The sequence below is a fragment of the Podarcis gaigeae genome (assembly GCF_964106915.1).
Source record: "Podarcis gaigeae genome assembly, chromosome: 8".
NCBI classification, from domain to species: Eukaryota; Metazoa; Chordata; class Lepidosauria; order Squamata; family Lacertidae; genus Podarcis; species Podarcis gaigeae.
The window spans coordinates 4,347,459-4,364,429 of NC_139684.1; the positions used below are offsets into that span (position 1 = coordinate 4,347,459).

General features: G+C 47.9%; 1 protein-coding gene and 1 long non-coding RNA gene across 7 annotated transcripts in view; one reads left to right on the top strand and one right to left on the bottom strand.

Annotated features, from left to right (window-relative positions):
* LOC310851240 overlaps positions 1–16,971 on the top strand; it is a 984,470-nt gene that overhangs the window by 610,316 nt on the left and 357,183 nt on the right. The window lies entirely within an intron of this gene.
* Positions 1–16,971, bottom strand: part of TET3 (tet methylcytosine dioxygenase 3) — a 106,787-nt gene that overhangs the window by 32,613 nt on the left and 57,203 nt on the right. For all 6 annotated transcript variants that reach the window (XM_083753113.1, XM_083753114.1, XM_083753115.1 and 3 more), the window contains one exon: positions 4,329–7,041. In XM_083753113.1, the coding sequence (XP_083609239.1) occupies positions 4,329–7,041 (2,713 nt within the window). The remainder of the gene's footprint in view (positions 1–4,328; positions 7,042–16,971) is intronic.

A 16,971-nucleotide genomic window follows, 5' to 3' on the forward strand; every position in this document is an offset into this window, starting at 1 on the left:
TGCGCCTGGTACCTACCTGGGAATTTAGAACACTGGTGCTTGGCTCTCATCAAAACCGATTCAGCAAAAGCCACCAACCTAGGTGAAGCATGATTTCAGCTTTGTGGCAATTGTTGGAAGCTGCACCTATGGAGTTGCCTTTCCAGAACTGAGAAGCATCATCTCCTTCTTCCCATATTTGTTCTTGAAACAAGCAAACAATAAAGCAACCAAACCTTCCAGTAAGGTGAGAGTTGCTCCACTATCTCTTTTTCCTTGCAGGCTGCAAGGATTTGCCCTCTGTTGGGTGTAAACACAGCTGGTCTTTTCTTTGAAGTCTGAATGAGACTGGCTTTGGCCAGACTACACTTGGCTCAGTTGCCAAGCTACTTTAAAATAACAAGAGACCCAAAACAGAAATCCTTAAATCTTGGCCAGTTCCACTGCTAGGGCAGGAAATGCAAAGGCATCGGCATGGTTGGTCTATGCTGACCAAATGGCCTGATTTCAGCTACTAGTGGCCAGCCAAAGATCAGTTAATCAGTGACATAGCAACATGTAAGATGGCTTTATAAGTGTTAAAACAGTAAAATTGTTTTGCAAACAAGTCCACAAAAGTTGCAAGCCCACCTGCCCAGAGGTCCTTAAGTTAGTAAGATATACCCTAAAAGAAAACAATTGGCATTGGCCCAGGTCCACTCACTGGTCACTTGCAAAAATTTCTTACTCACCATTGGCAACCAGGTACATAGCTATTTACAGCCTGATTCAACCAGTCACTCATTATCAAATCCCTTCATTGAGCCTTTTTTCAGATTGGGGGGGGGGACTTGATGAGTGCTCATTACTCTTCTGAAAATACAGTGAGGAAGGAAGAAGCTACGCCTGTTTTCCAGGTCGAAAAACTGAGCCTAATACCAGGCATAGGAAAACTCGGCGCTCCAGATGTTTTGGGACTACAACTCCAATCATCCCTAGCTAACAGGACCTGTGGGCAGGGATTATGGGAATTGTAGTCTCAAAACATCTGGAGGGCTGAGTTTGCCTATGCCTGCTAATCTGTTAGGAAGCTAAGGACAGCCTTACTGGACTGGGTCCAGGGCAGGGCTGAAGGTCTAACCTGAAAAGCAACTCCCCCACCAAACTGAAGGTGTATGACCTGCTGTATAACAAAATGTTCCAAGAGACTTAGCAGGATAACACAGATAGGCTCGCTGTAAACAGCTGGAGAAGGGAATTTCAGTGGCACCTCTGAAAGCATCACTGCCTGGAGAGGTTGCTAGAGGAAGCTGGCAGAGGAAGACATCAATGCATGTAAAAATACAAACAAAAGATATTCACAAGAGCAGAAAGCATGAAGGCCAGAGGTTGGCTGAGATATAGAGGGTGATCAAGATGATCAAGGGTTTGGAAGCCAAACCTTCTGAAGAATGGTTGAGGGAGTTGGGTCTGTTTAGCCTGGAGAAGAGACAAGCTGAGAGATGCTATGATAGCCAACTTCATATATATGAAGGAATGTCACACAGAAGAGGAAACAAGCTTGTTTTCTGCTGCTCCAGAGGGCAGGACCTGAACCAATGGATTCAAATGAGGAGGGAGATTCTAACTAAACATTAGGAAGAACTTTATGAAGGTAAGAGCTGTTTGACAGTGGAATGAACTCCACTTCACTGTGGGGGGTGGGTTGTTAAGCAGAGGTTGGATGGCTATCTGTTGGGGATTCATTAGCTGTTATTCTTGCATTGCAAGGGCATTGGACTAGATGACCCCTGGGATTCCTTCCAACTCCACAATTCTATGATTCTATGCAAAGCATGGATGGGCAAACTGATGCCCTCCAGATGTTGTTGGGCTTCAGCTCCTGTCAGCCCCGCTGAGCACAGCCAATGGCAGCAACATGCATCCTAGAATTGCTTTTTTTGCTGCTGTAGCTGCTGCTGTTGCTGATATTAGCTGGAAGGCTTAACACCATATATTCCAGTTTTGGCCACTTGGTAACTTACAGATAACTCTGAACATGCTTAGGAAGGCTGGCTTATGAATTTGTTGGGCCCTGACCACAAACAGGTCCCCACACCCCAGAGTTGCAGCTGATACTTCACTATAGGGCAGGAATTCAAACTAAACACATATAGCCATGGTAAAGGAAAACCAACATCATTTATATATTATATCTATGAAAGGCAGAAATGATTTGACGCTAGGCCTTCCAGATGTTGTTGGATCCCAACTCCCATCAGCCCCAGGCAGCCTGGCCAAAAGTCTGGGGTGATGGAAGCTGCAGCTCAGTAACATCTGGAGGGACCAATATTAGCTACAACTCTGACACAAGGCCAGTAAGTGGGCTGAGACCCGTGGCCACCGTAAGACTTCTCTGCTACATAATGCACGGTGTTGGTGATCACACCAAGTGCAGCTTCTTCAAACATTGTGGCAGCCGTAGCAAGAGAGTTTGGAGATATTTCAGAACTTGCCCAGTACAACATCTGGCCCATGGCTGGTGCTCTACAAACTTTACATTGGCCTTTGCCAACCTGATGCCCTCCAGATGTTTTGGACTACAATTCCCACCATATGGCCCCCTGGAAGTGTGCCATGTTGGCATAGGCTCCTTTCCACAGGGGTTAAAGCACTTTCAAAGTTGGAAGTCGCTGACTTGAAGGTTTCTGAGGGACAAAGGAACTCCTGCTTCCCCCACCACCGCCCTTTTCTCACCCAACCCTAATTTTTATTCCAAGCACATCTTTGTGGCCCAGTGCCAAGAGAAAGAGAAAACAAATCTCAGCTGGACAGCAGCCATCCAGACAAACGACCAATAATGGACATGCAGCGCCGTCTGGTTTTATCACCAGCAGCTGATGGCATAAGTCCTTAGTAACTCCTCTTGGCTGCCTTCTCTCTTACTGCATTATTTCTCCCCCATATGGAGAAAGCTGATGTGCACAGCACAAAGAGCTGACTTTTCCATGTGGTGTATTCAGCTCACAGCCACCACACTGCAGGGCAAAGGTGCCATCTTTGGGGGGCCCGGATGCCCAGCCAGGCAACTCAAAGGCAACCCAAAACATTGTGCGTGTGACATCACATGGCATGACATAGGCGCCATCTCCATGGGGCCAACAGAGGCCCTGTCCCAGTCAATGCCGCTACGCCAGAGAGCCAGCGAAGGCAAGGCAGTGGTTGTCACATGGTGACGCAAGTGACGCAATGACATCATGTTGTGCATGAGCCGCTGGGCACCCGCAATCTGGGGCCCAAGTTGGCACCTCTGCTGCAGGGGTCATCAATGGAAGATGTGGGAAAGGGCAGAGCTGCCAGCTCAAAACCCTATGGGGTCCTTCCCTTCACCTGTACTCAGCTGAAGACTCTTTTCCCATACAGCTAAACCCACACCTACAATCAGATGCTGTGCAGGCAACATGGCCTTACAGTTCCTTATTGTGTGCAAACAGCTTTTTTAAAGCTTCCTCGATGATGGCAAGGGTGCCCCTGCACTCCTTAAATGCAACAAGTCCCATGCTTCTTAAGAAGATAAAAAGGAAACACTTATTCACTTTATGCACAGTTAACTGAGGGAACTCACTGCTACAAGGTGTGGTGATGGTCACTGACTTAGATACACATAGTTTAGGCCCCATTACCCCAGAAGAGGGGACGCGGGTGGCGCTGTGGGTAAAACCTCAGCGCCTAGGACTTGCCGATCGCATGGTCGGCGGTTCGAATCCCTGCGGCGGGGTGAGCTCCTGTCATTCGGTCCCAGCTCCTGCCCACCTAGCAGTTCGAAAGCACCCTTAAGTGCAAGTAGATAAATAGGTACCGCTTTATAGCGGGAAGGTAAATGACATTTCTGTGTGCTGTGTGCTGGTTCACCAGAGCAGCTTCGTCACGCTGGCCACGTGACCCGGAAGTGTCTGCGGACAGCAGTGGCTCCCGGCCTCTAGAGTGAGATGAGCGCACAACCCTAGAGTCGGTCAAGACTGGCCCGTACGGGCAGGGGTACCTTTACCTTTACTTTACCCCAGAAGAGAAGTCAGTAAAAATGACTCAGCTAGTTGTTTTGTGAAAAGTAATCCTTTAGAAGGGACTGGCAATACAGGCTGGTTCGCACCTGTGCTGCAGATTCATTTTTGTTTCAAGCTTGTGCCAGAGTTAACACAGAAAGCCTCAGCATTATTTGCAAGAGCTCAAAATCCTGATGTGGAGAATGCAAATGTCATGCAACTCCGCACATGTGCACACGCGTGCACAGACACAAACACCCACCCTCAGGCAACACTAGTTTTCGTTTTTTAGAAATCAGGATTATTCCTTTGCAAGACACAAGGGGGCAGGGAAATCACATGACTCACCCACGCAGTCACAAGTCGGGAACTCTGCTTGAGCGCGCTTGGCAGGCGTGTCCAGCAAGCTCTTGGTTGGCGTGTCCAGGTACTTCAAGGGAGATTCCAGAAATCCACTGAGAGTAGGCATGAGCGGCACTTTATCCTTGGTTGGTGTCCCTTCCATGGAAGCGGTATCTGTGTTTTGGTTTTCATCAGAGTAAAAGCACGTGGTGGACACCACGGTAATAGCACCAGAAGATTCGATTTTTATCTGCTTAGGGGACCGAGCTGCAAAGGGGTTTTCAAAAGGCTGCCCAGCCCCTGGCAAGAGGGGTAACGTTTTGTGACCCGCACTGGCAGCACCTGTCAGGGGCAGGGGGCAGTCCTTGCTAGCCGGAGGCTGGAGAGCTGCATCTAAGCCCACCGTGGGCTCTGGAGAATGGCTCAGAGAAGACAATGGGGGCAGAGGAGAAGGAGGAGGAGGGTGGGGGACAGAAAGTGGCCCATCCCCAAGGAGCAGTGGGGCAGGAAGCTCAGAATTCTGAAAGCTGAAATTTTCTCCAAACTCCGCTTCAAACTGCTTGATCAGCTCCTCCAGCTTGTCATCCATCGCGATGGAACTGTGGGCGAAGAGAGGGTGGTCTGCTGGGTTTGCAGTCCTGTGGAAGGCTTCCTCGTGCCCATTGCTGCAGGCCACAGAGGATGAGCAAGGGGCAAAGCCAGGCACAGGAGCGGCAAGGGAAGCCGTGTTGCATGCAGAGTTCTCAGGGTAGTAGCAATGGCTCTCCTCCTGGTTGGGACAGCATGTTTCCTGAGTGTTGGGAGCCGGGCTTCTGTTTTCAAGTAACTTCTGCAATGGAGACTGCTCTGCAGGGCTGGCTGGCATGGGAAGAGGGGGCAGGAGCCTGGGAGAGGTGCTGGAGATCAGGAGCTGCTCAGGCGGCATCTCTTTGTTCGGACGCTCTGGAGTGGCAACCGAGCGGAGTCCTTCCAAGCTGATCTGGCTGACAGGGAGGAAGAGGGGCTGAGCATCCTTCTGCTTAGACCTCTTGATCTGGACTTGCTTGCGCAGCGGCTTGGCTGGAGTATTTTTATCAGGCTGGACCTTCTTCTTCCTCTCCTTGACAGGCTTTTCTGATGGCTTTGGTAGTGGTGGTGGCTGGGCCTGGGTGCTGGGAGCCCACCAGTTTGGCATCTGCTCCTGGGGGCTTCCCGGAGGTGTCTTCTGGTCCACGAAAAGGCTGCGCTTATGGTGGAGGTGGTGCTGCAGAGCCTTCTGGGTCTTCTTGTGGAAGCTGGTCTCCTGCAGGAGCTGCGATAGCTGTGGGCTGGAGGAAGCTGCCTTGGGATAGCTGGGGCTGTCATCCTTCTGGGCGAATGGCTCCTGCTTTGGCTTGGCAACTTTGGCTTTGCCGGGCATTGCTTCAGGTCGCTTGAATACGGATTTGATGCAGTCCGTGGCACTGCCCAGTAGCTGCTCCAGCTCAGCCATGGGGTCACTCACCAGTGGAGAAGGAGGGGTGTTGGAATGCAGGCCCCATAGGCTGCTCTTCAGCTTGCCTTCATCACCCCACTGCTCGGGGAACTCCACTTTTTGCGGGGTGGAGGAGTTGGGGAACAGCTCTGATGGCTCCAGATGTCCGTTGTTGCGATCAAGGCAATAGGGGGCCATATCCTGAGCAACCTTTGCTCCCTGCTGCCAGGAAGATGGTGCTGATGATGCAGGTGCTTGGAGCAGGTTGTGGCTCATGTATGATTTTGAGGCCTGGCTCTGGTACAGCTCAGCACCGGATTCAGATAGCACCGAGTTGGGGTGGTTGTGTGCCGGGAAACGGGAAGGCTGCTCCAGCTGTTCCTTGGAGATGAATGCCATGGCTTGCAAGGGACTCTGAGGAGGGGGAGGAGTCTCTTGGGCTGGCTCAGGAAGAACAGCTGACAACTGTGTGAGGGCTTCAATAGCAATGGCTGTCTGGAGGCTGATGTTCTTCTCCTTCGCAATATTCAGTGCATTTTCCGTAAGAGGGAGGGCCTCCAGGGAACACGAAGCCTCCTTCTCTTCTGTAGCAGGCATCAGCTTATGATTAGCACCATTGTCTAAGGGGGGTTGGTGTTCCTGGCTGAGAGGCTGTGGGATGCAGCTCTGGTCCTCTCCAGTGGCCAATCTGATCTTCTTCTCAAGCCACTCCAGGTAGTCTGGGCACTCGGGTCCATCGCAGTTGCAGTTGGGTGGTTTGACGCCATGCTTTGCATAATTCAGAGCAGCTTTGAGAGCAGTCAGGTCCTCGTTGCCAGAGCAGGTGCTGGAAAGAGGCACTGCCAGGTCATTGTCTACCCCACTGCTGCGATTCATCTCGGCATTGAATTTCTCATAGAGCTGCATGCTCAGCAAGGAAGGGGACCGCAGAGGCACCATCCCGTGTGAAGACATGGCTGCTTCTGCTGCTGCCGAGAAATCCACCAAGTTCTGAGCGCCCTCCAAGTTGGCATTGCTGGAGGAGTCTCCCTGGCTTGGGGCAGATGGCAGCCTCTCCCAGTTGGCTTTCTGCTCAGCGCAGGAGCTGTTGAGCCATGCAGGGGTTTCCATCAGCATGGCCCCTCTTCCAGCGGCTTGGGATCCTCCTCCATTGGCCAGGCCAGGCATACGGTCCTCGCTCAACCTTCTTTCTTCAACATGGCTAAATGGCCCTTCTTCCATTTGGCCTGCTTTGGGTCCATCAACTGAACTGCACTCCAAACCGGTCTGAAACAAGAGAAGAAAAACAGAAATAATGAGTTATAGTGGAGCAAACAAACCGGAGTCTAGCAGCATCTTGGTGATGTTGATGTTTTTATTTGAACCTCACCCATCTGACTGGGTTGTCCCAGACAGAAAGCTTTGGCAATCCCATCCGCCATGAACTCAATGAGTTTTGACTATACACAATTTTGGCTTTAGGTGTGATCTCCAAACCTTGATGTTGAGAAAGATCGAGGGCACAAGGAGAAGGGGACGACAGAGGACAAGATGGTTGGACAGTGTTCTCAAAGCTAACATGAGTTTGACCAAGCTGCGGGAGGCAGTGGAAGACAGGAGTGCCTGGCGTGCTCTGGTCCATGGGGTCACGAAGAGTCGGACACGACTGAACGACTAAACAACAACAACAACAACAACTAAAATGTAACCCCTCTATAAAGTTGTGGGCTTACTGCATGCGTCACTTGGGTTATCACTCTTCCAACTGGAGCCTCTCAACTAGGAAGAAGGTGGTGCTTTAAACAGCCAGAAAATTCAGCACCCAGGTAGGTGCCCTCCCATCTCACCATTCCAGGAAAGGCCATTGCCGTACATATGGTGCATTCTTCAATTGACATTCATTTCCTTATACGCTATTGCTTTATGCAAGTAGCACCACAGGAGAAAGTCCTGTTTTTTTAGTAGTGTTGCCCAATAGAATATATTGACTAAGTATCTCATTTTAGGGAAACATTTTGATAGTGTTAACTGTATCCCTTAAGCAGAGATACTTAGTCAATATATCCTTTAATTCAAGTTAACACAAGCCTTCAAGCCTTGAGCCCTCACAGTCATTCAAAATGGGCCTAAGCACCGCTGTTACTCTGGTTAAAAACCATTACAATACAAAGACTCCCCTACAATAAAAGTTTGCAGCATTTGGGACTTTTTAATTTAGAGAAAGTAAGATGTGACATGACAGAAGTTTATAAAATTATTCATGGCATGGAGAAAGTGATAGAGAAAAGTTTCCTTCCCTCTCTCATAACACCAGTACTTGTCGACATCCAGAGAAGCTGAAGGTTGGAGGCTTCAGGGCAGACAGAAGAATGTCCTCCTTCACACAGCACAGAGTTAAACTTTGGAACTCTCTGACACAGGAGGCAGTGGTGGCCACCAAGCAAGATGGCTTTAAAAGAGGATTAGACAAATTAATGGAGGAAAGGGCTATCAGTGGCTACAACCATGATAGCTATGCTCTGCCTCTACAGCTGGAAGAAGCAATGCTCATGTGCTTGAATCCTGCTTATGGGTTTCCCACAGGCTGGCTACTGTGAGAACAGGATGCTAGTCTAGATGTTCCACTGTCCTGATGCAGGATATGCTCTTAGGTTCTAAGATATGTTAACTTAAGCAAGTCTATGGAAGAAACGTTTACTGCCTTCTCTCCACTACAGCCACCCACAATCCCTAAGGCCTGTTTAAAAGGAATAGACCAAACAGGAAGGGAGGAGGAATAGCATTGTACATAAAGGATGTGTACACTTCTGAAGAAATCCATGACCTGGAGCATGAAAAGCAGATTGAGAGTATATGGGTAAAAATTGTAGAAGAGAGAAACAACAGTGACCTTACTGTGTGTGTCTGCTATAGACCACCAAGCCATACTGAGCGTATGGAAATGCCATTTACCTTCCCGCCGGAGCGGTACCTATTTATCTACTTGCACTGGTGTGTTTTTGAGCTGCTAGGTTGGCAGAAGCTGGGACAGAGCAATAAGAGCTCACCCCATCAAACCATCAACCTTCCGTTCAGCAAGCCCAAGAGGCTCAGTGGTTTAAACCACAGCACCACCCACTCCCCTAACAGTTCCCAACCAGTAGGGAGGAACTAATTGATGAAGTGGAAGTGCTCAGAAACTTGGGAGGAGTGATCATGTTCTCCTGGGTTTCAGGAAACAGAGGCAAGGGGAAACTGAGTGTAGTCGGACATGCACTCTGTACTTTAAGAAGGCAAATTTCAAAAAGCTGAAGGAGCTACTGGGTGTGATCCCATGGTTAGAAACACTCAATGAGAAGGAAGTCCAAGAAGGATGGGAGTTTCAAAAAGGAGAAATGTTGAAGGCCCAAATGCAGACGATACCAACAAGAAAGGAAAGTCAGAGACATCTAAGGAAACTGGTGTGGCTGCATAAGGAGCTTATAGATGAACTGGGAGTTAAGAAGGGCATGTATAAGAAATGGAAGAAAGGGGAAATCACAAGGAAGGAGTATATACGAGTAGCCAACAGTTGCAGGGGGGGAGTCAGGCTGGCTAAAGCTCAGAATGAACTCAGGCTTGCCAGAGAGGTTAAAAATAATAATACATTGTTACCCTGGTGGATCACAAGCTTAACACGAGTCAACAGTGTGATGCAGCAGCAAAAAAAGCTAATGCTATTCTAGGCTGCATCAACAGAAGTCTAGTGTCCAGATCACGGGAAGTAAAAGTACCACTCTATTCTGCCTTAGTCAGACCACACCTGGAATACTGTGTCCAATCCTGGGCACCACAATTTAATAAGATGTTGACCTGCTGTAACGTGTGCAGAGGAGGGCAACCAAGAAGATCAAGGGTCTGGAAACTAAGCCTTGCAAGCAGCGCTTGAAGGAGCTGGGTATGTTTAGCCTAGAAAATAGGAGACTGAGAGGAGATACAATAGGCATCTTCAAATATCTTAAGGGCTGTCACATGGAAGAGGGATTGTTTTCTCCTGCTCTGGAGGGGAGGACTCGAGGCAATGGCTTCAAGTTGCAAGAAAGGTGATTCCGACTAAACATTTGGAAAAACTTTCTGACAGTAAGAGCTGTTCAGCAGTGGAACAGACTCCCACAAGAGGTGGTGGCCTCTCCTTCCTTGGAGGTTTTCAAACAGAGGTTAGATGGCCATCTGTCATGGATGCTTTAGCTAAGATTCCTGCATTGCAGGGGGCTGGACTAGATGACCCTTGGGTCCCTTCAAACTTGAAGATTCTATGATTCTAAGCCTTCTCTGAAGAGTTGTGGGGTTGAACAATTTGAAATGGGGCATGGGAGCTGCTGGCAGGGAAGTGAGAGGAAACTTCCTTTACAAATAATTTTATTACTATCTTTCTATCACTATCTTCCTCCATTTGCCTCCCAAATTAGGATTTTTTTCCTGGGGTACCAATCTGCCTATTATTTATTTTAACTATAATGTTTATAAACCACTTTTCCCCACAATGTAGCTCCAAAGCAGTTTCCAACACAATACAACAGTAAATTAAGAAAAAACACAGTTAAAAGCAGTGGTCAGAGCACAACACTTGTGGGTCCAGAATACCAAAGCAAAGCTCACCCCACACCCTCCAAAACCTGGGTATTTATTTACAGAGGTTTGTTTTGATTAGGTGCCAGAAGCCCATCTGTGATGTGACCATCTGTGCCTCTAGGGGGTGGGAGTTCCACAGCTGGGGAAGAATTAAGGAGAAGGGCCTATCCTGCACCCACACACAGCAAGCAACACTTGCTGGTGTGCAAAGAGAAGGGGCCCCTCTGCTGAACTGACAGCCTTAGGAACATAGGAAGCTGCCTTATACCGAACACAACCATTAGCTCAGTCTTGTCTGCACGGATTGGAAGTGGCTCTGCAAGATCCCAGGCAGGGAATGTTTCCTACCTGGAGAAGCCAGAGATTGAACTTGGTGTCTTCTGCATGCAAAGCAGATGCTCTACCAATGAGTCATGGCTGTTCCTATTACTGGACTGGTCAGTATGGGAAGAGGCACTCCATCAAGTACTTGGGTCCCAAATCATTCAGGATTTGTAAGTTTATATTATATATTACATTTTTATACCACCATTTCTTCCAAGGAGCTCAAAGTGGCATACATAGTTCTCCTCCTCCCCATTTCATCCTCACAGCCCTGAGATTAGGCTGAGAGACAGTGACAGCCTAAGGTCACCCAGTGAGCTTCATGGCCAAGTGGGGATTTGAACCCTGGTCTCCCAGCTCATAGTCCAACACTCTAGCTGTCGCACCACACTGGCTCTCATTAAGCCAGCATTAACACATTAACTTGGGCCCAGTAACTTCTAGGCAGTCACAGAAGAGAGTTACGTATCAGAGTGCTAAAACTGTGTGCCCAGGACCTGAGAAATCCTCCGTCTGGGAGTTCTAACTTAGTATGGGAAAGCGCTCCAAAGATTGCAAGATTTCCCACTGTTATTTCACTCTCCTGTGCTGCTGCTGCTGCTGCTGCTGTTGCCACTGTAGGCCAGAAGCGTGTTAAGCGACTTGTGCTCTGCGCTGACAGGCCAGTGGAGTGGGCAAGCTCCAACAAGCCTCTTCTTGGAGAAGCTGCCTGTGGTTGTCTTGTAAACCAGTCTTTTGCTACCCCGCACATAAACCCACTCACAGGTGTGCACGCACACACACACCCCACACATGCACACCCTCTCTGTGTGAGCTCTTGCCAATGTGAAGTGCAGCCCTGCTCGGAGAGCAGATAAGGCAGGTCTGGAAGCTGCCTGGGCTCCGTCCAAGTCGGTCAAGGATACAGCAGCTGTTCAACCCTCCTCTCGCAAAGGCTGCTCAGCATTCCTGAAAGAAGCAGGGCTGCCAGTGTTTACTGGGGTAGCTTGTGCACAGGCAGCAAGGGGGGGTTGTGGCTACTTCTGGTTGACCACAACACTGGCTGTGCCTGTCCTGCAAACCCCACATATGTCTCTAACCTAGGAAATGTTATAGGCTTGCTTCCCTGCTAGGTTATATTGCAGCCAATTAGAGCCTGCTCCCAACCTATTGATGAGGCCTAATGCTGTGGAATTGAAAATAATGGGAAAGTCAGCTTCAGCGGCTTTGACCCTTCATAGCTTAGCATTCCTCCACATGTGCCCAGATGAAAAACCACCTGGCAGTACAGACAGCTTTCAGCTGGGTTCACTGGGTTCCAAAGAGGTTCACTGTCCCTTGCCTATGCATTAAGAGCCTCATGCTCTACCAGCTGAACTATTCAGAGACCCTGAACGTGTACTGGTCACCAGTTTTGTTTCTGAGCCAAGAAGAAAATAATCATCAGGACGACGAAGGCAGTTTCCTAAGTAAAGCCCATTTCAGAATCCTAAAAGCTGAACTGATCCATGAGTTGCTTTTTGTTTCTCCTGCAAAAACCATGTGGGGGAAATTCACAATTGATCAAGTGCCCTGAGGGTTAGGAAGGGCCATGGCTCCTCCTTTGACTTTCATACTATAATACTCCAACACCAGTCATACGAGCAGTCTATCATGTCCACTAAACACATTGCCAAGAAACATCTGAAAGCCATTTCGTTAGAAAGAAACTTGTTGGTAGGACCCAGAGGAGGCACACCCCTCTTCAAAGCCATCACTTCAAAGCACAGGAATAATTTTTCCCAAAAAAAAGAAAATGAAACAACTGCAAGCAAAACCACTGAATATTTTCCAAGTTAAGATTATGCTGTAGAGAAGCTATCAAGTGCTGGAAAACTATTTCAGGTTCCAAGAAGCCAACCTAAAACATTTCAGGAGTAAAATTCCTGGGCTCCTCTCCCTTCCTTTGACAAATTTAATCAAGTTTATCATGGCTTTCAATGTCCTTGCAACTAAGGTTGTTTCAGTTGATAAGGCAGGTTTAGACTTTCTAAAAGTCTTTGACAAAATCTCTCACCAGAAGGTATTCATGAAACTAAAGTAGTCAACAAAGGGCAACAAAAGAGGAATGGTATTTTGTGTGTGTAACCAGGAAAGAAAGAGAAGGCATCAGTTGACTTCAGCAGCTCCTCAAATGAACAAACTTTTTGGGAGAGAAATGCTCCCTTTGTTTCACTCCGCTTAGTAGATTAATTTCCAGTTCAAAAATTAAGGTTGTGAGGCAGCCTTCAACAATTTGGACTACAGCTCCCACCAGCCCCAGCCACCAAGGCCATTTGATGCTGGGATTGATGGAAGTTGTAGTCCAAAAGATCTTCAGGACCCCAGGTTGGTGAAGGATGCTGTAAGGCAGGGGTTATCAACCAGTGTGCTGTGGCACCATGGGGTGTCTTGAATGATAGTCTGGGGTGCCACAGGCAACACTGGCCTCTGTCCCCCTTTCCTTCCCTTGCTCCTTTGATCCCCTCTTGCATCTCTGCCTCCCAAGGGCTTGCACAGCTGTTTGTTGCAGCAGCCCTGGCTACAAGCTCCCCACGCGAATGGTGCCTCTGGGGCTGGTCAGGGGAAGCTTTCCAGGCCCCTGTGGAGCAGTGGGAGGAGGCACCTCTCTTTGGGGCAGGGGGGCAGCTCAGAGACCAGGGGGGCAGCACCACAAGGGAGGGTGTTCAAAAAGGGGTGAGGGGCTGCCCACTCTGCAGGCAAGATGTGACCTAACTGGCCTCCTGAGCCCCACAGGAGTGCCATAGAAAGAATGTACGTCAAGGGAGCCATGGACTCAAAAAGGTTGAACTGAGGTAGCATTGTGGCTGACACTGAGCAAAGATACAAAGACGGGGACAATGGAAAAGCAGCATCCTGATAGCTGCAGTTTGTGGCTTGGCTACCACAGTCAAATATTGTGGAGCCCTGACCATCTGCAATCTAGGACTAGTAATACAGATCTCTACCTCACACCATTGTTTTCATAACATGATAATGTGTGTTCAGTGCCTTGAACGTGATATGTTATGTATCATCTACTATAGAATATATTATCTGCGCTCTTCTGTTCAGCAGTCCCATGACTGCTTTTCCAATTCAGACACCACACCAAACCACACGGGTTTCTGATTCTGGTTTACCAGCCCAACACAAGCCATAGTTTATCAGTTCCTTTATCACAGTGAATCAAGTTAAGTTCCCTGATCTATGTCTGAAATGAGCCTGTGTAGATGTAGGAAAGGTTCTCCTCTGTATTCGTGATTCAAAGAATCATAGAATTATAGAATTGGAAAGGCTATAAATGGTCATCTAGTCCCACTCCCTGGAATGCAGGAATTTCAATGAAAGAATCCATGGCAGATGGCTACCCAACCTCTGCTTGAAAATCTCCAAAACCTGAGGGAGTCTGTTCCGCTGTTGAACAGCTCTGTCAGAAAGTCCTTCCTAATATTCAGTCAGAATCTCCTTTCTTGTAGCTTGATTGGATAAAACAAGCTTGCTCCATCTTCCATGTGACAGCCCTTGAGATATCTGAAGAAGGCTCTCATATCTCCTCTCAGTCTCCTTTTTTCCAAGCTAAATTCTTCCTCATAAGACTTGGTTTCCAGACCCTTGATCATCTTGGTTGACATCCTCTGCACACCTTCCAGCTTGTCAATATCCTTCTTAAACTGCGGTGCCCAGAACTGGACACAGTATTCCAGGTGTGGTCTAACCAAGGCAGAATACAGTGGTACTATTACTTTCCTTGATCTGGACATTAGACTTCTGTTGATGCAGCATAGAATAGTGCTAGCTTTTTTTCTGCTACTGAATCACACAGTTGACTCAAGATCTCTAGATCCTTTTCACATGAACAAGCCAGGTGTTCCCCATCTTATATCTGTGCAGCTGGTTCTTCCTGTCTAAGTGCAGAACCCTACATTTGCCCCTATTGAAATTCATTTTGTTAGTTTTGTCCCAGTTCTCCAATCTGTTAAAGTCATCTTGAATCTTGATTCTGTCTTCTGCAGCATTAGCTACTCATCCTAGTTTGGTGTCAATTGCAAATATAATGATCATCCCCACAATACAATCCAAGTTGTTCATAAAGACGTTGAACAACAATGGGCTCAGGGCAGAACTCTGTGGCACCCCACTTGTCACTTCTTTCCAGGATGACAAGGAACCATTAGTGAGGACTCTTTGGATTTGGGCAGTCAACCAGCTACAAACTGTCCAGCCCACAACTCTTCCCCCTGCCATTCCTAGTTTTGCTTGATTCCTTCAGTTCCCAAGCCAAGCAGGCCCAATTCAAGGTGCTTATGTTGCCATTTAAAGCCTGGATTAAGCCTGGGGAAGAAACATCTGAGAGAAAATCTTCTCCCCTATCACACAAGCCATGTTTTGAGATCAGTGGGAGAGACTCTCCTGGTGTTTCCTACATAAAAAAGGTATGTGGTGTAGGCATCTCTGGAACATCCTTTTTGGTGGCGGAGTGACCTCACCACAGAGGTGTGTAGCTTTGTATTCTTTCAGACACCAGATCAAAACCCCATATTTTTTCAACAGGCTTTTAGTGGCTGATGGGGTCAAGTAATTTTTATGGTGTTTCTAACTATGCTACTTCTATAATTTATGAGAATGTTTTAATGTTTCCATTCATTATGTTTGTTTTTGTAAACCACTCTGTGACCAGTTTGGGTGAAGGGTGGTATAGAAACTTATTAATAGAATAAAATATATAACTACCTAGTATTGTTTGTTTGTTTGCTTGTTTGTCTGACTGTGCTGCCTCAGCCACCATATAGCTCTAGTATTATTAATCTGGAGAAATCCTAGCTGAGTACAATCAATGCCTGGCTCTTACAACACTCTGAAATAGGCAAGAGATACTTCTAATTCTTTCCATGCAGCTTATTCATTGGGTTGGTGAAGCAATTCATGTAGGTGCCAGATTTAAAAGGTGGGTTGTGAGTTGGCCTTTGGGGCATGAAGGGAGGAGCGCTGAGAGAAGATTATCCAGGGGACAAGAGAGAAATGAGGCTATGTGGTTTTGGGAGTAGTAAGCGCATGGTTAAACTATGGAACTCACTCCCACAGGAGGCAGTGATGGCCAATGATTTAGATGGCTTTTAAAGAGCACTGGGCAAATTGATGGAGGGCTATTAATAGCTATTAGTAATGTTGGCGATGCTCTACCTCCACAGCTGGAGGCAGCAGGGCTTCTGAATTCCGGTTGCTGAAAACCACAGGAGGGAAGAGTGCTCTTGTGCTCAAATCCTGCTCGTGGGTTTCTCACAGGCATCTGGTGGGCCACTGTGAGAACAGGATGCTGGACTAGATGGGCCACGGGCTTCATCCAGCAGGCTCTTCTTATGAGGTACAAATCCAACCTCTCTCCCACCCTGTGAACCCAAAATGCTATTTGGGATCAACTTTATTTATACCACACCATCCAAGTTACTGTGCAAAGAGAAAGGTCCTAACCTTGCAGAACGTATATTTACAACTTGACAAAGGAAGGGATAGGAGATCAAGGAAGGGACAGCATGCCTATTGGTTACAGCTACATGGACTTTTTAAAGGTTTCAGTGGGTTGCAGAGACAAATAACTGTGCCAAATATGATTATTATTATTATTATTATGTGTCAAAGACTTCCGAGAAAAGTCATGGGGGGTGTTCATGTAGGTGAACTATTCCAGGCACAAACCTGCCAGCAACTGGTATCATTAGGCAGCACCTGCCAGGGCCCAAACCCAGCAAGGGGCACACCATTCACTATGGCTGCTGCTCACTGGCTACTCACTTTCTCCCTCTGGCAACAACAGCCACCATCTCTCTTTCTCAGCACAATCCTCACCACCACACACAGGGAGGAAGAGAGAGCAACGGGCCACTGTAGGGCTGCCTTCAGATGTCTTTTGAAGGTTATATACCGGTAATTACTCATCTCTTTGACATCTGATGCGAGGGCATACCACAAGGTAGGTGCCACCACCGAGAAGGCCCTCTGCCTGGCTCCCTGTAGCTTCACATAATCAGAATGAGGGAACTGCCAGTAGGCCCTCAGAGCTGGACCTCAGTGTCTGGGCTGAACAATGGGGGTGGAGACACTCCTTCAGGTATACTGGGGTTTTAGGGCTTCAAAGGTCAGCACCAAAACTTTGAATTGTGCACGGAAACATACTGGGAGTCAATTTAGGTCTTTCAGGACCGGTGTTATATGGTCTCGGCAGCTGCTCCCAGTCACCAGTCTAGCTACCACATTCTGGATCAGTTGTAGTTTCTGAGTCACTTTCAAAGGCAGTCTCATGTAGAG